The sequence below is a fragment of the Gobius niger genome (genome assembly GCF_951799975.1).
Source record: "Gobius niger genome assembly, chromosome: 4".
In the NCBI taxonomy this organism is placed as follows: Eukaryota; Metazoa; Chordata; class Actinopteri; order Gobiiformes; family Gobiidae; genus Gobius; species Gobius niger.
The window spans coordinates 12,274,474-12,298,518 of record NC_136855.1 but is presented as its reverse complement, the minus strand read 5'-3'; the positions used below and the strand labels follow the sequence as shown (position 1 = coordinate 12,298,518).

Below are 24,045 nucleotides of genomic sequence, written 5' to 3'. Positions count from 1 at the left end.
TGGATAGACGGGATGGGCGTTCAAAGGATTCAAGAAACAAAATTCTTCTTAGGATTCTTCATTGATGGAAGTCAAATATAAATTATACAAGGGGGAAATTAGCTAAATCCACTGCGGTGTTACATCAAGTCAAGTTCTGTCTAAATCAATCTGCTTTACTCATATTGTAAAACACAACATTAACTTACGGTGTGGAAATTTGGGGCTCGACCTGTAAAGCTTCACCACAACCACTGTTCACAAAAAAAGGTATCTGAAAACAATATTAGATATAGAGATCTATCAAATCCACTACACAGCAAATGCAAGATGATGATACACTGAATTTGGATATTCGAACCTACATGACCCTTGTATGGCCATGCAGATTTGTTTTAAAGTGCCACGTGTTGCATGTTCAGTTTCACAGAATCTCTGACCCTGTAAGATCCAAATAGTGACTGCAGTTTGAATTACAGCAGTCATTTATGGGGATTTTTGGGCTACTGTAACAGCTCTTTCTGATCAGAGCATGTGTCGAAAGACGGGCAACATTTTGCAGATTTATGACGGGCAAAGCGTGCGGCGTTGTCCCACTCTCTGAGAACACTGTGTTTCCTATTTCACCCCAGACCGTTCCTCTTCTGTTAAGAGAAAAAGCAGAAGTTTGGGCAGATTCCAAGTTAAAGTGCACCAGCTCTGACTTTTCACCCTCACACTTTGGCTTAAAACACCTAACACAGCATCATGGAGGTAAGACTTAGCACTTTGTGAATGCATATGATTATTTGATCTTGTTTCAAAAGTTGTATTGAGTTGTGTAAAAATTCTGATAAAATACATACACACTTCGCTTAAAACATTTTTTTTTAAAACATTCATTCATGAAAGTTTTGTTGTTTTCAAAGAATGAAAATCATTTTAACAACATACCGACCTATGCTGTGAATATTATTGCTTGTAACTGTAAATATACTGTACATGTACTGTAATTTTACTGTACCTCAACTTATCGCAACTACAGCTATTGGACAATTGCTCATCTGTCTCACAGTTTGATATCCGTCGCTTTGTAGTTTTTAATGTGTGTATTATGCAACTTTTTATGCAAATAAAAAGTTAAATAAGAAGTTAATTATAATAATGTGCAATCGATGTTCAGTGACTAAACAGCTGTATGGGTGGTTTGCTCCATTTACATATCACTACTATGTAGCACTGATTCTTCTTCTACTTTTCACACTTTTTACCCCTATTTGACCTTCCATGTACCAAGCAGAGCCCGAACAGGACTACAATAGGATTAAAAAGGGTTTTAAATAGACCTAAATTAAGTCTAAACTGGGAATAAATCATGTCTAAACAAGAAAAACACCTCATTGAAATGCAATAGCAACAATAGCAAACTTACTTCAAACTTTCCTTCTGAAATGAAAGTTTGTAAGCTGCACTATCCATCTTAATTGAATAATGATTTCAGGATACAGAGGTGGATGGAGGCGTCCTGATTCTCCACCAGCTCAATGAAGGAAAGCATCAGTACGAGGTGAAGAGCGTCTTCAAACCCCAGAAGAAACCGGGAGAGAAATTCTTTGTTCGGTAAAAGTCTGAAGTGACGATGATAATAGCATGGAATCAAATTTGTTTGATAGATTCTGCTATATTGATATTTTATTTTCATGTAATTTATTTGTTCATTGATAACTCCAGTTTTGTGATGGAAAATAACAACTGCGTGAAAGCTGTAGGCGTGCATTATGAGTACGCCAAGCTGCAAGATGTGTTGAGTGGGTAACATCTGCAGGTGTCTATGGTGGTGTACTTTCAGTAGAGGAGACAAACTGAGGCTGGTAAATCAGACCGAGCTGCAGGACGTCCCGCCTGAGGATCTCGCCCAAATACTGTCCAAAGGAAACCCCCTGCTGGTGAGAGTTTGATTGAGTTATGGAATATGACCGCCGCTTCTAATCTGTGACTATGAAAGTGTCATCTCAAAGCGCCATACAATGGGCGCTTTTTTCGGCTTCCTGTTTCCCTTGTAGGGAAAAAGCTTCCTGTTCCACATTTAAACGTAAATATAAAAATAAAATAAGATGAGGAAAACTTAAATAAATGTCATCAAGTGTGTTTCATACAAATTAGTTCTGAAGGCGCTGTTATTTTAGTATTAAATTAATGTTAGCTTCAAGGCTAAAACACGTAACAGTTAGACGATAGAAGTCTCCTCCGGTGAAGTATTAACATCCAGAGTAAAGCTTTAGCATGGTTTAGGTCATTATTACAAGCATTTCTATCATTTGTTTTGTTATGGCAGATATATTTGATTCTTTTTGATTAGACGGTGCATAAGACGATGAGGAAGAAGGAGCCACCTGTGGTCACGGAGCCTCCAGGTGAGGACGTGATGGTCCCGTTTTCCAAAGAGGAGATGACTCTGCGCTTCCGTCCGGGGATGATCAGAAAGGGACAAGACAACCTCGAACCCACAGAGGGCGGTAAGAAAAAGCGCTCATCTTAAACACTTCATACTGTGAGGTTTTGTTGCCATGAGTCACATGCAGAGGTTTTTGTTTAGTAGACAGCATCCACACCACTAAGGTATTAGTGGGTAACTCAACTTTCACTGTCACTGTGGTCCCATTGATAATTACCTTTTCACCATTGGTCAATTCTAGAGGGTTTTTTTTCTTTTTCTTTTTAACTCTGACACAAAGTTTAAGCTCAAAAATGCACCAAACATTTACTGTATGCTCTCCTGTTCCTTTCCGAGAGTCTTTAAAGAGGAGGTATTATGCCTTTTGCAGGTATTTGGTTTTCAATTTTAAGCACATCTTTATCACCTTCTTCACCAACTGCTTGCACTTTGTTGGTTACAAAATGCAATATTTTTCTTAAACAGCTGAAGCTAAATATGCAGTAGTTTCGCTTCTTCATTTTCAAGCCATCTCACTAAGCCCCGCCCCCTCCCCTCCTCTTGCTGCCTTTGCTCGCAGCAGTGTCAATAAAGAGAGAAAGGAAGGTTGAGGTGAGGGAAGCCTTTTTTGAATACTTAGCACCTTAGAAGGTGAATTGTAACATGCCAAAAAACTTTACATAGTCTATTTTACATAATACCCCCTTTAATAGATTATTTTTAGGTATTTGTGTCAGAAATAACCCTTCCGCTTCATCTCCTGCCAGATGAAGATGACGTCTGCACAGAGGAGGAGGGCGAACAGACCGACTTCCTGGTGGTGTCCATGAAGAAGACCAGCATCTCTGTGATCGCGGGCCGGAGCTGTGGCCACCCCACAGGCCCGTGCGACGAGTGCAAGGCCCAGTGCGAGTACAACGAGGTCGTCGTGGTAACCGAGTCCAGTACCGTGACAGTAGGTTCGTCCACGTTTCCCACCAAAATAACCCACATATATTTGAACTTCGCAGGGGAACGTCGTAATGTGACATTTGTGGCATTGTGGTGGTTGAAATCTATTGCAATAAAAGCTGTCTTCTCCACTACATTTTAATAATGACTCCAAAGTATAAAAGTATACAGTTGTCTGTGTGCTTTATATCATTTAAACAGGGGGTATTATGCTTTTTTCAACCACATAGCACCAGTCTATATCACACTACAATGATGACGCAACCTTCTGTTGGTCTGTCAATGCAGTAAATTAAAACAACTTGTATAAAATTGCTCTTTCAAAATGGCAGCACTGAACGTCTTGAAATAGGCCCCTGTTTCTTTAAGACGCCCCCTGACCCTTTCCGACACGCCCCCTCCACACGCTGTCTGTGGCATCACAACACTCCGCTCGTTCTCTCCACAGTATTGAAACTACGATCGGTGCATTTTCATTTTTATTGTTGGAAAGGAGCTACCGTGCATCACTTTGTGAACAATGGCCACACAGGATATTATTTGGAGACGAACCTTCCACACCGGACGCTTGGAAGGGGCTCTTGCCTGAAAAATAACTGCTGTTTGGAGGCTATCTCGTCGCTCTTTGCACTGCCATGCCCTATGGATCTTTAACTATACCCCCATGGACTACACCAGGATCTTCAGGAGCCCATACAACTCAAAAGACGGACATTATCTGTGGTGGACAATGGTTCTGATTTGTTCAGAACCATTGGAAAAAGGTGGTTTCCCCTCTACAGGTCGTTTGGGTAATGACCGAAAGGACAAGATCGCGAATACAAGCGGCCGAAATGAGTTTCCTTCGCAGGGTGGCTGGGCGCACCCTTCGAGTTAGGGTGAGGAGCTCAGTTACCCGGGAGGAGCTCGGAGTAGAGTCGCTGCTCCTTCACGTCGAAAGGAGCCAGCTGAGGTGGCTCGGGCATCTGTTCCGGATGCCTCCTGGTCGCCTCCCGTGGGAGGTGTTCCAGGCATGTCCTAGTGGGACAAGGCCTCGTGGAAGACCCAGGACACGCTGGTAGGACTATGTCTCCGAGCTGGCCTGGTGTCGCCTCGGGGTCCCCCCAGAACAGCTGGAGGAGGTGTGTGTGGATCGGGAAGTTTGGGCATCTCTGCTGAGACTGCTGCCCCCGCGACCCGGCCCCGGATAAAGCGGAAGAAAATGGATGGATGGATGGATGGATGGATGGATTGTTCTAATCGACTACAGCTCATTGTTGATGAAAAGTCTGCAATAAACCACAAATGTGTAAAGCCAGGCTCATTGTGTGATCATCGTAAAGGCTGCTTCAAGTAGTTGGTTTAGTGACGTGATAAGTGCATAATAGGCTGCTTGTTTTCAATGAAACATAGCGGCTAACTGCTAATACTTGTTATCTTCGAGCGAAACCACTCGGCTACGACCCATTGTAGATGAAATGTGAGCAATAAACTTCCAAATCAACACGCCTGGCTCAGTGTGTGATCATTGTTAAACGGTTCTTTATGTGTGTGGTGGTTTTATTGACTTTATTCGTGCATATCTCTCGTTTTTACTTGATGACTCGAAATTTAGCTCAGCATTAGCTTTCTCCGGAGGCTCTGTGCATCATCAAGGCCCTAAGACATTCCCAGCGCAGAACCAGCCACTGAAATAAGTGTTCTTGTCACCAGTTTTAATCCTGGGTGTTCAACACATGAAGCTAAATCTTGATGACCATGATGATTCTGACTGTTTGCATCTTTGGGCTGGACATGCGGGGAGGGGGTTTTGCTGACGAGCAGTGGCTCGGCTGGTGACGAAAGCTCGGAGGCGTCTCCAGGAGGTGGAGGCTTTCAACTGTTGAGACGAGGTTCAGAAGATGACAAGCACAACGGTGATGTTTAGACAAGTGATATTCTGAACAGTCCCCTTCTTCATTTGTCACAGATGCCACCTCAATAGCTTGTATCTCTTCATCGTAGGCTATCTGTACTGTTATTCAAGTAATGCCACGATGCACTTAGTGCACCACTGCCAGCGACCCAAACACACAAACAGGATTAAGCAGCATAAGCATGACCAGGGCTGGACTGGAGTTTTCCCAGTGGGCCATTTACTTTTGGGCTGGTTTGGCCAGTCAGATCGAGATAAGGCCCGTGTCGGTCCACAATTAGCTGGAAAAGCCATTAGAATCTCTATCATTACATTGATGCAATTACACAATTCCTCCATTAGAGGGATGTGACGCTTTTTATACCCCTCTGGTGGCGCTTTCTTGAGTTATGGTTCCCAGATAATCTCGTAAAATGAGCAATGGGCCTCTGGGACATAACATTCATGCCCCTCACATTGCGAATATAAGAGGAAATAGTTTATTGTAACACCCTAGGGGAACCACAGAACCTTAGACCTCTATTTTTTATACATTTTAGACAAATGTTTGCAAAGAAGTGCATGCTGGGAGTTGTCAGGTGACTCTGTCTTGCCTCTCATTGTCAGTACGCGCAGTTTGGAAATCTTCTAGTTTCCATTGAAAGGATTTACAATGTTTGGCCTTTTTGGGACTTCTATTTTCACTCCACACCTCTCTAACTGTGTGGTGAGTTTTACCATTTCATCTTTAATCTACAAAGGGATCATTTGGTTGGTTTTGAGAAGTTTATTTGTGTTGCAGTCGAAAGAGGAACTTCTTGAACGGAACGCACATTTTAAGATTGTTAAGTAATTTTACAAAAGTTCCATCAAGTTGTAAATGACAAGATTAAAGTGTTGAGTGCTCTGAGGGGTTAGCTTGAATTCGGCAGAAACATAATGCAATTATTGTCCTTGATTTGTAGCTTATACTGTTTTAGTTCGAGCCAAGGGCTTATTGTTTTGCTCATCACCTCCACTATTGCATTGAATATGATTTGTTTTTTTAGAGGGCCGGTCTTGACCAAAAAGTCCTGGGCCGATTTTTTCTGCCAGTCCAGCCCTGGGCATGACTAAATGATATGTAAAGGCCTGGGAACGTGCACGTGGCAGCGTCCTGGGAAAAGAAAGTGCACACAGTTTCGAACTTGCTACAAGCTTGAGCTTGAATCACGGGACATCTGATTATCTGAGTGAGCTATTCCCACAACTACTGTATGGGGGAGACTGGGGTAAGATGAGTCACTTTGGCTTTGTGTAAAAACAGTATTTGCATCTTCAAAAATCGTCTGGAATATTTGGTTTTAAAGATGTCAGTCGTCAACAAAAAGTCGTCTTGTGGCTCATTTTACCCCCAGAGTAGGGAAGGTATGGTAAGTTGTACCGGGTCTAGGTTTAAATCGAACCACGAGATTTAATGGTGACAAAATGATGGAAACTTGAGGGCTCAGAGTACAGCCGTAGTTTATGTGTAAATAAAACTCTTCAATTCACCCTCTCTTGGAAGTGGAAAGTGAAGTCCAGTATAGCTGTCTGGACTTTAGATTAACAAAAGCAACACAACTCCAGGCATGATTGTAATGTGGGAACAAAACTGCAATATAGTTAACATCTCTAAAAAGCAATGTGAGCAGAATATCAGGCCTGCACTTTTTTTCAGTTTCCAGAGGAGGCGGCTCTTTGAAGCATCTGAAGTGCAAGGAGGCGCTGGTGGAGCACATGAGCAGCAGTTTGTACATGCGCAGCCTGTGCCAAGAGAAAGCGGTCTATGTCGCTGAGAATCCAGGTCTGTCCCATGGCATTTCCATTTCAAAAATGATTGCATGCATTATTTTACGCTGTTTCTTGCTTCTTGCGTGTTGTTTTCAGAGCGGATCACCATTTACTACTACAAATCAGATGCCAACACTAACGGTCTGCCCGTAGTGCTAAACTTCTCTGGGTCTGACTGTTTCCTCAAGTGCTGCAAGAACGGAGAGACGGTCCAGCTACAGGTTGAGGTAAAGCTTTTTTATGACAAATGACGTATCGCAGCTGATCTCCATGGTAACACAGGACAGGCAGCGCCATACTGGGGAATAACAGACAACTTTCCATGGATTTAATGTCGGCAGAAACTGATCCATATCTGTCTCTAAAAGTTTAAAATTACATACGAAAATTTGAAATCACATCATCCAAAGAACGATTGCTGATTTCAGAAAAGGTTAGATTTGTATGTCCACCGAACACTTAAAGCTGCATTATGCAACATTTTATGTGGAAAAAAACAGTTGATGCTTTTGTGTATTTGACCCAGTGGCTGTATTGTGGTCAGCATGGCACCTTTACTTTCCATCATACTGGTCTCTGCAACGCTCCAGGATCAATTGTTTTGTAGGTTTTCTGGTCAAATATGGACAAAGATCAACTCTTTTTCCACATAAAAAGTTGCACAAGGCACCTTTAATAGCATACACATTAGGTAAAACAAAATGCTTACTGACTTCTTTGTGCCTAACATCACCAAGGAAAAAAACGGACTTCTCAATTGTTACAGAGGTGTGATAAGCAGAACCTGAAGAGCATCTCGAGGAGTGACCAGCACGCCCTGGCCTTTGTGTTTTATATGAAGAGCGAGCACACCAGGAACACCACGTTCGAGTCGGCCCTGCACAGCGGCTGGTTCATCCAGGTCTCCAACTGCGAAGTGGAGATGGTGAAGACAGCCGAACCGCAAGAAGGGAAGTTCTTCTACATTATCATCCAGAAAGTCAAAGGCTAGGGGTTCATGACTGACAGGGGCCAAAAACAATCTTACGATGTATCAATAACGATTGATAGTTAAATGGCAGACTACTGATATGGATTTTTATTTGTTCACTATATTTTCTTGTTCAAATGCATTCTGAAAATTAACTTATGCTTTGAACCCAGTATGTAATCCGTGTATATAACACTCATTTTGCAGTGAAGTTGCATTAAAAGTTCAAAGGAGCGCATAGAGCTGCACTCTTCTGCCCTCTGCTGGTCCCTTAACCTTTTTCCTTTACTCCAACTGTCATTCACACCTGTTCGAATAGTCTTGTATTGCCTGGAACATTGAAAGGCCCGTTCCTTCCATGCCAGAAGCACCAATTAACAATGTATTATAGGCTTGTGTCGATTGTGTTATGTTATATGTACAATTAATTCCATTCATAACCATCATGTGATGCTTTTTTGTAAAACTTGTGACTTTGATGACACAAAAAAAAAAACATGCAGCTTTTAATGTAGGCTCAATAAAATGTATTTCTTTCTCCAGTTTGTTTGAAAAACTATTCTATATAATCTGTATCCTGTGTCGTACAACTAAAATATACACTTTAATAATTAAAATTAAATATTGCTTTCAGTACGACAAAGGTACGCTTTTTGAACTCCATATTTGCATATCTAACACTCACAGAAATACAGCAGTTCACTCTTGTCAACAATCTGGAATGGCACAAGTTATGAATAATTTACATTCAATTGTCTACATTTCTTTAGTATTTGGTTTCACTAAAAAGCACAGACAAAGAGGTCACAGTACGATATATCTTCTCTGTCGGTTTCTTTGATAGTCCACTGCAGTGACGTCTTTAAAATCCCGTTTGTTCGTCGTCACTGTCAAAAGCTTTGTTTGAGTGACCATCGAAGTTGTTGTCGTACGGGTTTTCTACAGCGACCTTGGCCTGCTCCTTAGACTTCCTAGAAAGAGATCAAATAGAGAGTCATTAGCCATTACACAATTGTAGTAATGCAATGCCAAGAAGAAGAAAAAAAGAGTTTGATGAATATGTGAATCTTAATTGTTATTCAATATTCAGTAAGTTGGCTATTTATGAAGATCTGTCTTATATATATATATATGGTTCTGTATGGAAAAGACAATGCCTCTAAAATACAAAGTCCAGGGCTGGTGAGGTGAGGCGTGGAGCTCCCCCCACAGGCAGCAGTGCTAACGACGTCTTAGCAAAACAAACTTTCACTTTGATCAAGCAGCAGCAGTTCAATAACACTTAATATCATAAAAAGTAGGAGTGTGACAATATATCGATTTCCCGATATATCGCGATATTTTGCGGGACGATGCGGTATTTTATTCCGATATCTATACTTTTGATGGTATCATGCATATTAATGAGTGACGTCATGCATATTAATGAGGCAGCCGTGCTCTACTGTTTTCAGTCAAATTTCAGTCAGGACAGCAGGGGGCAGCACTACAGTTTTAAAGCAGTACTAAGTAACGTGTTTACCTTAATAAATCCTTTCCGTAGTCCCTGTGGGGTTAATACAAGTGTTTATGGGATGATTGGAGGGTCTTTCATCTCCCCCTGGTGTCTCTGACCAGAAAACCATGTTTGCAACTTGACTGCCACCGGTCCGGAGAAAGCAATACACACTAATGGAATCGCGAAGAAGAAGCTAACAGGCTAACGGGCAAGGCTAGCTGCGGGCTAACGTCACCTTAAACAGTATTTACAGCAAAGTTTGAGTGAAAAAAAATATTTCCATTGTATAATTGGATGCACAGTAACCCTCTCCCCCTTCGCCTTTACTGTCAGCGTAGTATTTACTCTCCAAGACAATTAATGAGTTAAAAAATCGTAACTTGCTACGACACCTGCAGTTGCGCTTATGGCCTCTAGAGAGAAGAGTTACTTAGTACTGCTTTAAGCACTTGGACCAAACACTGTCACACAAATTAATTACTTTCCGTGATAGTTTTTATTAATTATAAATAAGATTAATTTGGGGTTGATTTATTCATTTTTAAAATAGGTCTGGGGTTTCTTGTTTATTTTTTTTATGTAAATGAAGTCAGTGACAGATCTATAGACCCATTTTTGGTGTGTAAGTCAGGGATCATTTATAAAAGGGGTACAAAGCCCATGAAAAGAAATGTAAATGATGAATAATATGTAGTGTGTTAAGATTAAGGTTATGTTTTGTTTTAAATCGTGATGTAATATATCGATTATTGCAGTATCGGCGTATCGTGAGATAATCGTTATTGTCAGCCACGTATCGCATATCGCATCAAATCGTGAGGTGCCCAGAGGTTCCCACTCCTGCTAAAAAGGTGGACAAAGACACTTACTGCTTGCGCTCCCTGATGCCCGAGATGACCAGGTAGACGCCGGTGAGGACTACGACTCCCATGACCACCCCGAACACGACGAGCCACACCTCCACGGGCTGCTCCGTGGGCGGGGCTAGAGTGGGAGGTACGCCCACAAACTCCAGGGTGCTGTCACTGAGCTTGAACGCATCGTTGATCCTTCCACGGGACAGTCTATGGCGAAAATCAAAAGAAAATGGTTAGTTATAGGAGAAATGACGCAGACAAGAGAAATATTTTAGAAATGGCGAAGGAGTTTGAGCAGTTTTCTTATAACTAGTGCTGTCAATCGAGGCAAACTAGGCCTAAATGAATGATACAACATAACAAAGTGTATGTGTACGATCATCATGAAGCATTTACCTGATGGCTGCCTCTACATCCTCTCTGGGGAAGAACTGGTTTGGTGCGTCTGGGTTTTTCACCACGATGTAGAAGGAGATCCTCGGAGTCTCTTCGTAGACTTGAACGTCGTCTGACCTGCACAAAGCGTCAAAACAAGTTCATGACGATGAATGTGCGGTTTCCAAAAGGGTTGAGACCTGTTAAGAAATACAGACGTGAGAGTGATGTTCATGTCCTTCTTGAGCAGGTAGTACTGTCTCACGGCGTAGGCGATGTTGGCTTGAAACAGGAACAGCTCGTTGTCGTTCCAGGGATACTGCAACACAAATACATCGTTACAACCACAGACATTGATGAATATAGTTGATGAAGTGTTTTCAATGTGCTTCAGCAACACATGTGAAAGGTTCTACACTAAGCATTATGTTAAAATGTAAAATAAACTTACAGCGTTGTCGCCCATTGCAGCTATTAAACTGATCCTCACTTTGATGGCATTGTCTGAAACTGTAAAGAAAGTTTTTTTATCTCCATGGCCTTCTCGGAGTCGTGACCCACATGTTGAAGACCCCTGTGCTAGAGTGAAACACTAAAGTCTACACACTCACAGGGGTAGATGGAGGGATTCCAGCCCACATATGTGCTCTGCTTCCTGTTTTCCTCTTTGAGCCACACGTACAGTTTCGCGAAATAGTCCAACAGCGGCTGAGCGTCCATCCGCGTGTGTCCTGAGATAGTTTCCAGCGCTCTGGTCCACGACTCGGACCGGCCCAACTCCAGCATGTTCCTACGACAAGAGCAAGAGTTATGAAATACTCATAACTTTTATCATATTAGCGGTGGGTAAATGAGACAAGAAAGGGTCATGGTTTATTGGTTTGAAGTAGAAAGAGTGACTATCTGGAACCCTGCAGCGGACGGAGATAATTATAGAAATTGAGTGTGTTTTGCTCTGTACCTGAGTTTGGTCCCGGCTTTAGTGGAGTTGGTGATGTCACAGGTGGACAGATCGCCCACATGCCCCGCCTCGTCACACAGCGCTTTCTGAAACTGGAACTGGTAAATCGTCCTGGTGAAGTATCTGAAACACAAATAACAAAATAGACAAAGCTCACATGAGGAACGTGGATGTCAACAGTAACTACAGCGGCGGTATTCGACATTTAGAAACCCATTTATCCTAATCTGCGTCAAAGTAAATAACTAAGTGTGACAATGAAAGGAACATTAAAGGTGCATCATTACTTTGTACGTGGAAAAAAAGAGTGATCTGTATTTGACCTTGTAGTGACCCAGCGGCTGTATGAGTCAGCGTGGCAATTCTACTTTCAATCACAGTGGTCTCTGGGACGCTATAGGATCAATTGTTTAGAAGGTTTTCACTCCCTCTCACCAGAAAACCTACAACACGATAGATCCTGGAGCGTTGTAGAGGCCAGCGTGATCAAAAGTCAATGTACAGCTGATGGGTCACTACAACATCAGTCCCAATATCAACTTTTTTTTCCGCAGAAAAAGTTGCATAATGCACCTTTAAAGCAACCCATGCTCTAGTGTTACCTGATGAAGGAGTAGTCTCCGGACACGTGGAACAGAGCGGGGGGGTCACAGTAGGTCTCGTCCCGAGGCACAGGCTCCACAACTCCCACCATCTCTCTCCTGCACAACACAAGGCATTGCATTTAGTTTATTAATGATAATAAAGCAATAGTCTAATATATCAATTTTCCAGATGTTGGTTTGTTTCATTGTGGTCTGTCAGAAATAAATAGTTCAGTGCTTTTTTTTTTCTTGCTTTTTTAACAAACCACTGTCTCAAAAGATGAGTATTGCAACACCAAAGTGATGCTTGCTGTTACATGTTTCACCACAAGAGGGAGCACATTGTATTCTAAAGGTTCATAAAACACAGCGCACATCCTCACAAGAGGTTTCTTTCTCTTTCTGGTTGGTCAAAAGCCTTGAAATCATCCCAACCTTTGTCTGCCAGCCAAACACTTAATCCGCTAATGTTTGGAGAAAATGATTTAAAATCCAGCCCATATATTTATTGTAAATTTGAATTTCCTTCACTCCTTCATACTGTATTTCCCTGAGCACAGTTTGCTTTTGAGATGACTTACTTCATGTCCCACCAGGTCTTCATCCACTGATCCTTGGGGATGTTGCCAGCAAACACCTGCCACCTCCACTCCTCCAGCTGGTATGTGAAGGGCAGCGTGGACACAATCGACAGCGCCTGCTTCAGGAGGAAGTTTATCTCCGTCTCTGATTCACAATAAAGGACAGACGAGTCACTTGAGTGGTTTTAGAGCTAGTAAGTATGTTATATAATTTTACCCAGAGATGGACCCACAGCAAAAATATAATGTAGTTTAGAAGCGTGTTCCATAGTAAATACTTCTACTAACACCACAAAAAATAATACAATTGTACAATAATACAAACACTATTGATAGAGTGCTTTCATTTTGGATAAATATACCCCAACCTCGGGGTGCCTGTAATAGGGAGCCCAGAGCTTTGTCTGGTCAGTGGGTCAGATCATGAGAGATATTATCACAAAATCTGTGTCACTGTCGCCACTACAGAGCGAGTGGTCTCATGATAGGAATATTGGGAGTTTGAAGTTTGTCTGTGTGTACACTGGTGTATGAATGAGAGTGTGAACGGGTGACTGGTTCCTTGCTGTAAAGCGCATTGAGTGCTTAATGTATGTGGAAAAACACTATGTAAGTTGAGACCATTTACCATTGACCAAATTAAATGGTAAACAATGCATCACCTGTAACTAAGGAATGAGTACATTCGCAGAAAACACTCAACATGTATTTGTTGAAAAAAAAAAAGCTGATTAGCCACCATTTTGTTGGTTTTATTGCATTTTTGGGGCCATGGTTTTGGACTGAGGGGCCAGTGGGGGTAAAAAAAAAAAAGTTGGGAATCATAACCTATGTCCATTGTCATTTTCTTTATTTTCCACAAGAGGGCGGTATGTAGCACGCTAGGAACTATGAAGTGTATTCAAAGCATTGACCTTATTTGCTGTCTGTATTTTAAAGCATGCTTCTCAGGCATTTTTCATATGTAATCATTATTTACCAACCAAGCCTTTAACAAAGGTTAACGAACCAACTTAGTAACTAACTTCATGATGAAACCCAAAAGTCTTCTTAACACGAGGATTGCAATGAGAAAAAGTTAGATTTTTTAGTTATTTTTTGCTGCAGTCTACACGTCAACATTCACCAAACTTAGTGTTTTGGTGTTTTCATTATCTAAAATAAAAGCAAGCAAAAAATAAAGCAGACGAGCATATGTTACCATTGTCATAAAGGAAATCGTGAGGCAGCAGGCCCAGACTCTGCAGGTGAGATGGAGTGGCCGCGGACAAGGACATGATCTCTCCCACTGCCTCGTGGAAGCCCTCGTTGGCCCCGTCCCGCAGAAGGTAGTTCAGGTTCCTATAGGCCATCTGGTACTGGTTGTGCCCCATCTCATGGTGCACTACCAAGAAGTCGTCCATGGTGATTTTGGTGCACATTTTAATTCTGGAAACATCACGAGAGACAAGTTTAAGAAAGGGTTTGTATTGTTATGTGAGGAAAAAATACATCAAACATGTTCAGTCTATTGTAACAAAAGTTCAGACAATTTGATGTAAGTATTTTATTATAAATGTATGTATGCCTTTTTATCAAGCAACAGTAATAACATCTGACATGAGGTTGTGAATGGCCAGGTAAGATCACACTGAGCAATCGAGGAACATTAAAAGCAGATAAAACACTGACGACATGCTGAGTTTGCAGTTTTTATCACCTGGAAACAGTGACTCATATGTGTCTAAATCATAGCGCACAGATAAGAGGAAGATAAAAATGTTTTTTAAGTCATTACTGTACTCTCTTTTGTGCAATAAATCCACATAATGCTGTACAAATAAACTCTGAAAGCTTCCTCTAGTCTTGTGATCGGTCTTTGAGGATGTCAATACGTTTACATGCAGTCAAAAACCCTTTCATAACCGGAATATTAATAAGCCTTCCGGAAACACACTTATTTTTGTTGCACTTTTATTGTTACTGCAATTACATATCTGTTCAATAAAATGCAACAGCTGAACATAACATTGTATATTATATCTATGGGCAATAGAAACTGATGACTTTATTAGTGTTGTGAAAGACATGAATATTGACGGTAGAAAGCATCAAGAGCACATTTGTGCCATGATGTTAGGGGATATCCCAATTGATGACAAAGATCATGAATACAGGAGTACCTCTGTCTGCTTGCGCATGTAAACAGGTTATTCCAAATGTTTCAGACACCGGAATATTGGCCGTAACCCGAATATTGACGGCATGTAAACGTAGTCAGTGTGGATGATAGCACCAGCCTCTGGCTAACCCTCATCTCTGCATCTAAACGTGAAAATCTCCCCCTTTGGTCTTCATCTGGGGTGACCATTTTCAATGAGTTTCAGGCCTTTGCCAAATATCACTGTTCTGATCATTGTTGGTAGTAGACATCATGATAGAAACTGAATCTTAAAGGAATAGGCCACCATTTTTACATACTGAGATATGCTCTTACCTCACTTTAGCCGAGTTAATATATCCCCGTCTGGTCTTTGTCCGTGCGCTCTGTCACGCAAACGGAGCACATACGCAGCCTCTCCCACATGTCACATAGTTCCAAAAAAGCTCACGATAGAAGCTACCAAGCTCTTCCACGTGTTCCCTATTTAAATAAAGTTACGTGAAGTGTTTTCATGCGAAGTATATTTACACAGAAATGTAACATGTCGATTTTATAAGCAGATAAAAAGGGGGACTATATTGTGAGGCGTAATGATACGAGGAGCAAAACGTCCGCGCAGTAACTCCTAAAGGTTATTGACGGAAGTGAGCGGGGGAAGTCTTTAGGAGTTACTGCGCGGACGTTTTGCTCCTCGTATCATACTTCGCATGAAAACACTTCACGTAACTTTATTTAAATAGGGAACACGTGGAAGAGCTTGGTAGCTTCTATCGTGAGCTTTTTTGGAGCTATATGACATGTGGTAGAGGCTGCATATGTGCTCCGTTTGCCTGGCAGAGCGCACGGACAAAGACCAGACGGGGATATATTAACTCAGCTAAAGTGAGGTAAGAGCATATCTCAGTGTGTAAAAACGGTGGCCTATTCCTTTAAGGCAGAGATTAGTGCATCCAACAAACAAGATTCCCAGTCATAATAGTGTGAAGTAATAGAGTGTACTCCATCCAGTGTAAGGAAGAGTACAGTGAGCAGTGCATAGAGGAAACGAGAAAGAAGGCATTTCACAGGGGGAGCACACACATCTCCATCTTAATGCCACTGACCAAACTTTTGATGGCACTGAGGTTACACCTATAGCTAGAGAGGAAAGATGATCGAGGTATAAAAGAGGCCATTGTCAAACAGCACAACCATTGAACTGGGAGCAGCAGGGCTTTGGTAATACTAATAGGACTTAACAACATTTAGCTTTGGCCGAGCCCATAACAAAGAAGTTAATCAAACTAATAGTGCAGGAGATGAAGTTATGGCTGTGAACTAAATGAGAAGACGTTTCTGAAGTCGAAAACATTTCAAAAATCCTTTCCTCTTAGCGGCAATCACCCTCGCATCCACAGTATCTTGCACTCTCCCTCCTCTCTCTGTACGTGTCCAAATCATCTCAATCTGGACGAGAATGAATGTATCCGTCATCTACCATGAGCTGTCGAGTTCATCCTCACCATAAACAAAGAGAACAAACTATGAACTAACTATGAACGAGCGAATGTGGCATATTGTGTCTGTTACCTGAAGTCCTCTCGGTTGCCCATGTCCCAGGCCGTGGGGTGACACACCACTTGCTTGTCGCCTAGTGGCTTCGTGAACATCGACTCGTTCCAGAAGTTGTCAAACATTTTGTACAAGCCCACAGACATGAAGAACGTCTCTGCCTCTTTGAAAAACTGCTCCGCAACCCATCCCTACACACACAATAACATGACATTTACTCAGCCATTGTCCGCCCCTTGCCATATTTCTTCATGCATACAGCGAAGACTTTGCACCTGCTCGACCATGGTTTCGGTGACGTCGATGTCTTCTTTCTCAGGGTAAGGGGTGCAGTGACGGTAGAGGTTGGTCCAAAATCTGCCCCACATGTCGCCTGTGAAAAGTCATCAAGTGAGCTGGTGTTTTCATATGCAGTAAACATCAACACATACAAATTAATCTTGTATTCACGTCATTTAGCGAGTAAATTAATTATGCATTTTTGTTTATGTCCATTAAAGCGCACAAGATCAGAGACGTAAAGAGCCGCATGTTGCTCTTGAGATGATTGTTGCAACTCCAAACTACTGTATAATGAGCAAATGTATTTGTACAGCTTTACAATTTCAGAGTTTATTGTACTACTTATTTAACTTCAATTTTGTCTCCGTCCAACCCTAAATAATAAACCAGTCATGTATTATTTCATCTCATGCATAAGATGCTTCTAGAGGCCATTTTTTTTTTTTTTTCGTAAACCTATTTATAAGGAACAGGCCACCGTTTTTCCTGAGATTTGTTCTTACCTGAGCTTAGACGAGTTGATGTGTACCTGTCTGGTCTTTGTGCGTGTCCTCAGTCACGCACAAAGACCACAGGTGTTGTTAGCCTTTAGCCTCTCCCTATATATTCCTATAGCTCCAAACGGGGGTGAAGTTAGAAGCGCCCAAGCTCTTCCACGGGCACGCCTACAGACCAGACAGGTACGCATCGACTCATCTAAACTCAGGTCAGAATATATCTCAAAATGGAAAAAACGTGACCTGTTCCTTTAAGTATTTTTGGTTTAAAACAGTGGAAAGTATTACTATAGATGTGTTGGATGTGTCCTGAGGTTGGAGCCAGGTGTGCTTTTAATACAGACAGGTGGGGGCGCTGTGGGTCAGTGGATGCTGCCTAATCTGTACCTTGTGTTACTGTGGAAACCTGTGGATTATTGTGGATTATGTGCAAAGGAAATGATCTCCAACACCCTCAGAAAAACCAAAATTAACCATATTTGTAAGTCTGGACATTCTTTTCACGACTCTTGAAGCACATGGCTTAAGCTAAGGCCCAGGGAGCTAAAGGGGCACTCATTTTGCCATTACAATAAGTCAATAACTGAGGTCATTAAGTTGAAAACTACGGTAGCTATTTAGTCAAAGAAGTTCTGCACATTGTTTGGAAGTGGAATATAATGGACTGCGACTAGGGAAGCATTTGTGGGAATGCTAAACCATTGGACAAAGACCTTTTTGGATAAGTGGACAGAAAATCCTTTTGAAATTGATTGACTCAAATAATGAACAAACAAGTATAGTTAAAATGTCCATTGTTTTTATCTTACCGAGCAGATGGGCGGGCAGGGGTCCCTGTGGGTCGATGTGACCAGGAAAGACCTTCATAAGTTTGGTTCTGACATAAGCGTGGAGCTCCTTGTATAGTGGCATGATCTGAAGAAACAAACCAAAATCATACAGTTGCAAATGGCCTTCATATCTGTATTCGTGCACCACACATTTCATTTAGCAGAGAAACATCTTGACCTGTTTGTTTATTTTGCGGACATCGTGCATCAGCTCTTCTCTGGTGTAGTGGTATGGATCTGTCTCCTCAATGGTCTCATAGTTGTATCTCCAGTACGCGCCATAGTCCTCAAAGCCTGATAGGTTGGGGAAAATATATATATATTTGTATATTCATGCTTTGTTATGAATGTGTATATTCCTCAAATACATACATCTGTGTATGATGTTCTTGTTTGTATTGATGAAGGGAGCATGTCATATTCAACAAATCAACAAAGATTCATTCACTTTACTTACAATATTACCTCTTTTTTTTTTCTTAAATCAGTATTAAGTAACGTGTTTACTTTAATAAATCCTTTCCGTAGTCCCTGTGGGGGTAATACAAGTGTTTATGGGATGATTGGTGGGTCTTTCATCTCCCCCGGTGTCTCTGGCCAGAAAACCATGCTATGCTAAGCTAACAGGCTAACAGGCAAAGCTAACTGCGGGCTAGCGTCACTTTAAACAGTATTTACAGCCAAGTTTGAGTGAAAAAATATATTTCCATTGTGTAATTGGATGTACAATATCTCTCCGTTCGCCTTTTCTGTCAGCGTAGTATTTACTCTCCAAGACAATTAATAAGTTAAAAAATCGCAACTTGCTACGACACCTGCAGTTGCGCCTATGGCCTCTAGGGGCAAGAGTTACTTAGTACTGCTTTAAATTAAGACTACTGTTAGAGACTTAAATGTTATGAATTATTTCAGCAACAATACAACAGTTTAGCAATGTCATTTTTTCCCAAAGCAATTTAGGCATTCAAGGAATTCATTTTGGCACAGTTCATTTAAGCATTTTTGCCATGTGGAGAACCTAAAAGAGACGCATTACATCATGCTTTCCATTTTTGTTTTTAAGTTGAGGGGTAATTCTTATGTGATCGCTTAACACATGTTGCACATGGTTAAGCTCCAGTGCTTGTAGTTAAGTTATTCCTGTTAGGACTCACTATGGGCCTTTGACGGGGGAAAGTGTGCAGGGGAGATTTGACTGACACGGCAACGTAGAGCTGTTTTAGATTCAGCTCAGGCATGTCCTTGGTCAGTGGGTGCAGGAAAAAGAAAACCTCCTACAGTAACCGGTATCAGGGTTATTATGGGTTGCTTACTGTTACTTACTTAAACTATCACTAAAGCACATAACAAGCCCAGGAACAACCACAGAATATAGTTACTCAGCGTGTTCTTATTGGAAACATTTGAACTACTATGGACCTGCAAATAGATCCTTGTGTAGAAAGTGCATGTGATAAAAGTGTTTTTTTTATTGTAGAGCCTCCTTCCTCTGTCTGCGTAAGTGCCACAGGACACACAGTAGCGTCATGCTATAAATGCATAATCTGAGGTCAAAGTTCAAGGGCTGGTTCACTGTTCAGGTCATTGGCGGCTTTACAGCTTTTAAACGGCCTGTAGCTTCTTAGAGATATAATGTAATTTGAGTCCATTTTACTTAAATACGTCTCCTTAGTAAACGCCGTTTGTGTTTCTAGACACTATCAGGACAGGGATTAAGACAGATTAATAAAAACTGTTAGTTCGTGTGAAATATTTGGTTATTCTGAGTTGAAGTGTGAGGATTTCATTAAAGTGATAGTACTGGAAGTCTAAATGTTTTACGAATGTTATAAAATGTGCAAAATCGACCACCTGGTTTTGCATTTTGATGTAAAGTAAGTAATTATTTACAATTTATTTTGTAAAGTCCCTCCTCTCCAGATCTCAGCATCTAATCAGAGTCTAGTATCCTCCCGCGTCGACCAATGATACAAGCGTTTCCTGTGAACTGGCCTGTCAGATCCAATCAGGAGACGAGGGGGAGGAGCTTGATCATTTACTTTTGAGAATTCTGTTCCTGCTCTCCTCATTTTGCAAACTAAGAAGGGCTTTCTGGTTAAAGAAGGGAGGAATTTGGTTGTTTACGTTCAAATTTCACTCTATCCCTTCTCTGCAAACTTACAGACTATCACTTAAAGTTGGGCAACATGGTAAATCGGTGGCTGATAGGCGTTCCGGTGTCCGCTTGTGTCTCACCGTTGAGTTTGGCCGCCTCGTTCTTCAGATCCACGTAGTCCTCATACAGAGGCCTCATCCTTTTGCCCACCTCCTGTCTCCAGCCCTCCCACACGTGCAGTCGCTCGTAATAGTCCTCACTGTTGAACATCACGTCCTCGAGTCCTGGAAGTGGAATTCACAACAAAGAATAGGACAACAGCTTTGTGTGAGTAACTGAAGGTCCACTCCGGGGCAAACTTGAGACAAAAAAACAATTTGAACTGCTTTATGCTTGAACGTGCTTTGTTTTTCCCTTTTCCTGAATTAAAAATAACAAACAAACAAAAAGATTACTTCTCAGCACAGTAATGACAAGAAACAGTCTCACAGGGTTGGGATTAAAACCATAAAATAAAGTTGGTGTGTGTCTTGTTTCTGTGTAATTGCCATGATCACGCTATTACACATGTAGGTGCATAAATATGAGGGGAAAATGCAAGTTTTCTGTTGCTTATAAAAATAAGGCCTTGTTTTTGAAAAAGTACCCCCAAATTTGGGGACAAAATCCCAGGTCCATGTTTAAATTCAAGGGATTTGTTGACATATTAGATACGTTGTCAGAGGGGATTTTAATTATTTATACATATTTATATATATTACAGTAGGCCTTGTATCAATTGTGCATGACAAATCTAAATTTCACGCTTTGCTTTTTTAAAGAAGAAAGCTCAATTAAGTAGAATTAGGAATTTGTTTTAGAAAAACCCTTGTTGAAAAAATAAATAAAAAAATAAATACTGAACTAAACGCGTAAAATCCAGACTGAAAAATTGGCATCTGTATTATTTAAAGGGACTAGATGGAAGTTGACGTTTTTATACTCGCTACTCCACCTCAGGTCTTGAGCGTAACTGCAGTATCTATATTAAGCTAAGCTCGTGCATGACGGCTCTTCGGACCCGAAGTAACACCTTTTTAAGTGACATTGCCGGATTTTAGAGGCAGTTGTTGTGAATGGGTCTGGGCTCATTCTAGACGCTCAGCATAGCGCCTTTACTTTCCACACAGTGGTCTCTATGACGCTTCAGGGTCAATTGTTTGGAAGGTTTTCATTTTTGATGAACCCTGTCACCAGAAAACCTTGGAAAACCTTCCAAACAATTGACCCTGGTAAAGACCACACGCAACTAAGTCACTACAAGGTCAAATACACACATATCAACTTTTTTTCCCACATAAAAAGTTGCATAAAGCACCTTTAAGTGCAGATTCTGTCCACACAATGTGAGAAATATGCAAAACGAGCCTTAAAGTAAAAATCCGTCAAAGTAATTCAGTTTCAATAACACCTTTGGGCTATTATTTGTTTCCAAGTGTTTTCAGCGCAGACTGGCCCAAAATCTGAGAATAGAAAATGATGACTTCTGTGTGCTGTGTGTCCTCCTAAACATGCTAATAACTAAATAAAGCGACACATTCGTGGGCTCTGTCCCTTCTCCGGGCGCAGCAGCAGCAGCGGTTGCATGTTGTGCCCTTGCGCGGCCCTCTCTGAGTGATTATGTTGAGAGCGTACCTGGCTCCAGCGTCTGGCAGTTATCAGGGTCGTCCTGCAGACACACGGTGGCGGTGCTGTAGATCGTGTTCATCTCGCTCATGACCTTCCCGAGCTGAAGAGAAGACACAGGACAGACACAACCGCAATATTAAACACTCGCCCCGGCCGACATGGACCAAAATAGCAACACAAAGCGGTAATAAAGGCAGTCGTAAACATGACCCACACGCATCAGTGGTTCGAAAATCAGACTGAAACTAAAGTTAATGGGGCAAAAAAAAGAGAAACAAAGATCTCACAGCCAAAGACACATGCCTGTGCCTTTGTTCACGTGCTAGAGGCTCCATGAAGCGGAGAATATGATTGAATAGGTTTGAAAACAAGAATATGTAAAAGTTGACTCATTATAGGCTTACATGCACAACAAATGCATAGATTAGTGTGGTAGTTTGACACTTATTGTTGAGTAAATCTAGCAGTCTCCTTACGTGCGCCTGCTTGTCCTCTGAGAGCACCCCGGCGCCTTTGTCCTGCAGAGAGATGAGCTGCAGCTTGATTTTTCTGTCTGTGATTTGGTCGAGCTTGAACGCCTCGGACTCCTTCGACATTTTACCGTAAAAGTCTCCCCAAATGGCACCTTGTTCGGACTGAGAGAAAAGTAAAGAGCATGAATAAACACATTCATATGAAATGGTTGTAGAAAATCATCTACAAAGAATTCGACACCAGTTCTAGGAGTTTTCTATACGTTACACTCGCCTCAGCGATTCACTGCAATCTATCAGCCAACACTTTATTGTGTCGCAGGTTACTGAACACCAGAGCAATCCTTGGATGGATGTTGTAAATGCACAGCTGAAAGGCCAGATCCAGCAATAAATATAAATTCAATGTTATTCTCACTATTTCCACAGTTCAAGAGAATTGTTGTTCTTGGAAAGTGTGATCAAATATTGAAAAGAGTAAAAAAAAAACCACTATAAATGAGCAAATGACAAAAAAATGATCAGCACAAAGCCATGTAAAGCCCAATCCATGAAATAAAAAATGTTTAGCTTTTTTTTGTGTGGAGTTTGCATGTTCTCCCATGTCTATTCCGGTTTCCCTACCACTGCTTGTGGTCGGAGGGAGTCTACCCCAGGGGCAGCTCTTGCTACAATAGCAGCTTACCCAGAAGAATGGAGTGAATGAATAATGACTACAGTGTAGTAAAGCTTTGAGAACTTTTTAACAAAGGCTTGTAAAGCACAAGTGTAAGCCATTATTAAATTATTATAAAAATCAACACATTCCAATAGATAGATTCACAAATAAATGGCGTATATGATTATTTATGACCTGCTGTATCAAATTTGATACATTTTCAGCACGGTTTTGCTCCACACTAAGAACATCCATCCTCAAAACATTCCTTTTGAAGTCTTTTAAAACTTACTCTAGGAGTTACTGCCCCTGGTGGATGGGCCACTGCATTACAAGTATCTGATTGAATACATCAGTTTTCTGAGAAAGAACTGATTATGTACAGGGCTCAGAAATCCCAAATATGATAGAAATGGCAATATAGGGTTTAAAGGTCTTTATTTTTACCAAGCCAACATGTTTTGACAAACGAATGGCCAGACTTTTTGACAAAACATTTAACTAGCATCTTGGACAACTTGTCAGAAACAGTAAATGAAGTGAAGCACTTGGGTATCTGTCTAATCTGTCTTTTACTCAGAAGCTGCACAGCTTTCAGCCAGAGCGCCCACCCAAACATGAGCATGTGTAAACTCCACACAAAAAGTCCCACAGACTTAGATAAATCTGAATTGGTATAGTTGTTTTAATTGTTGTTTTAATTTAATTGTTTTGAAAGAAGAAAAGCAGGGAGTGTGATTTGAGACTTACCACTTTGTCTGAGTTTTCCTGTGTTATGTCGGTGTTGTAGGCCCATGACGCCAGAGAGTAATTGTACATGAGCTGCGTGGCTTGTTCATCGAATCTGTCCAGAAACGCTTGGGCCTTTTGGTCCTCGGTCTGAGCAGAGGCAGAGCAGCACAGAGCTGCCAGCGTTAGAAGCGTTAGAAACAGCATTTCAGCTTTAGCAGGTCCATCCGCACACTGAAGAAAGATACAGTGTACAGTCTGAATG

The 24,045-nt window shown here is 41.4% G+C and overlaps 2 protein-coding genes across 2 annotated transcripts; one reads left to right on the top strand and one right to left on the bottom strand.

Annotated features, from left to right (window-relative positions):
- The first annotated feature begins 644 nt into the window (after positions 1-644).
- On the top strand, positions 645-8,036 carry LOC306962026 (uncharacterized protein). The gene is made up of 8 exons (XM_079555046.1): positions 645-732; positions 1,460-1,578; positions 1,808-1,904; positions 2,318-2,474; positions 3,160-3,351; positions 6,916-7,041; positions 7,125-7,255; positions 7,795-8,036. The coding sequence occupies exons 1-8, from the start codon at positions 727-729 to the stop codon at positions 8,017-8,019; spliced, it is 1,053 nt and encodes a 350-aa protein (XP_079411172.1). The 5' UTR covers positions 645-726; the 3' UTR covers positions 8,020-8,036.
- Positions 8,037-8,777: 741 nt separating this feature from the next.
- On the bottom strand, positions 8,778-24,045 carry ace2 (angiotensin I converting enzyme 2). Its single transcript, XM_079555027.1, has 18 exons — positions 23,802-24,045; positions 22,397-22,555; positions 21,927-22,020; positions 20,393-20,536; positions 18,336-18,451; positions 18,137-18,242; positions 16,824-16,921; positions 16,567-16,739; positions 14,056-14,282; positions 12,855-12,999; positions 12,292-12,390; positions 11,690-11,812; positions 11,340-11,518; positions 11,180-11,238; positions 10,947-11,047; positions 10,750-10,866; positions 10,366-10,560; positions 8,778-8,969 (listed from the first exon to the last, which is right to left on the bottom strand). Exons 1-18 carry the CDS (start codon positions 23,985-23,987, stop codon positions 8,861-8,863), a joined length of 2,430 nt encoding a protein of 809 aa, XP_079411153.1. The 5' UTR covers positions 23,988-24,045; the 3' UTR covers positions 8,778-8,860.

What these genes read in the sequence shown, in the direction of transcription:
- LOC306962026 (XM_079555046.1), top strand. An exon ending in GTCCAGTACCGTGACAGTAG is followed by an intron (nt 3,352 to 6,915) that starts GTTCGTCCACGT and finishes ACTTTTTTTCAG; the next exon opens with TTTCCAGAGGAGGCGGCTCT. An exon ending in CTATGTCGCTGAGAATCCAG is followed by an intron (nt 7,042 to 7,124) that starts GTCTGTCCCATG and finishes TGTTGTTTTCAG; the next exon opens with AGCGGATCACCATTTACTAC.
- ace2 (XM_079555027.1), bottom strand. Translation starts at nt 23,987, where the DNA reads ATGCTGTTTCTAACGCTTCTAACGCTGGCAGCTCTGTGCTGCTCTGCC. An exon ending in AAAGCCGGGACCAAACTCAG is followed by an intron (nt 11,519 to 11,689) that starts GTACAGAGCAAA and finishes CTCTTGTCGTAG; the next exon opens with GAACATGCTGGAGTTGGGCC. An exon ending in GGCATCAGGGAGCGCAAGCA is followed by an intron (nt 8,970 to 10,365) that starts GTAAGTGTCTTT and finishes ATCTCTTTCTAG; the next exon opens with GAAGTCTAAGGAGCAGGCCA.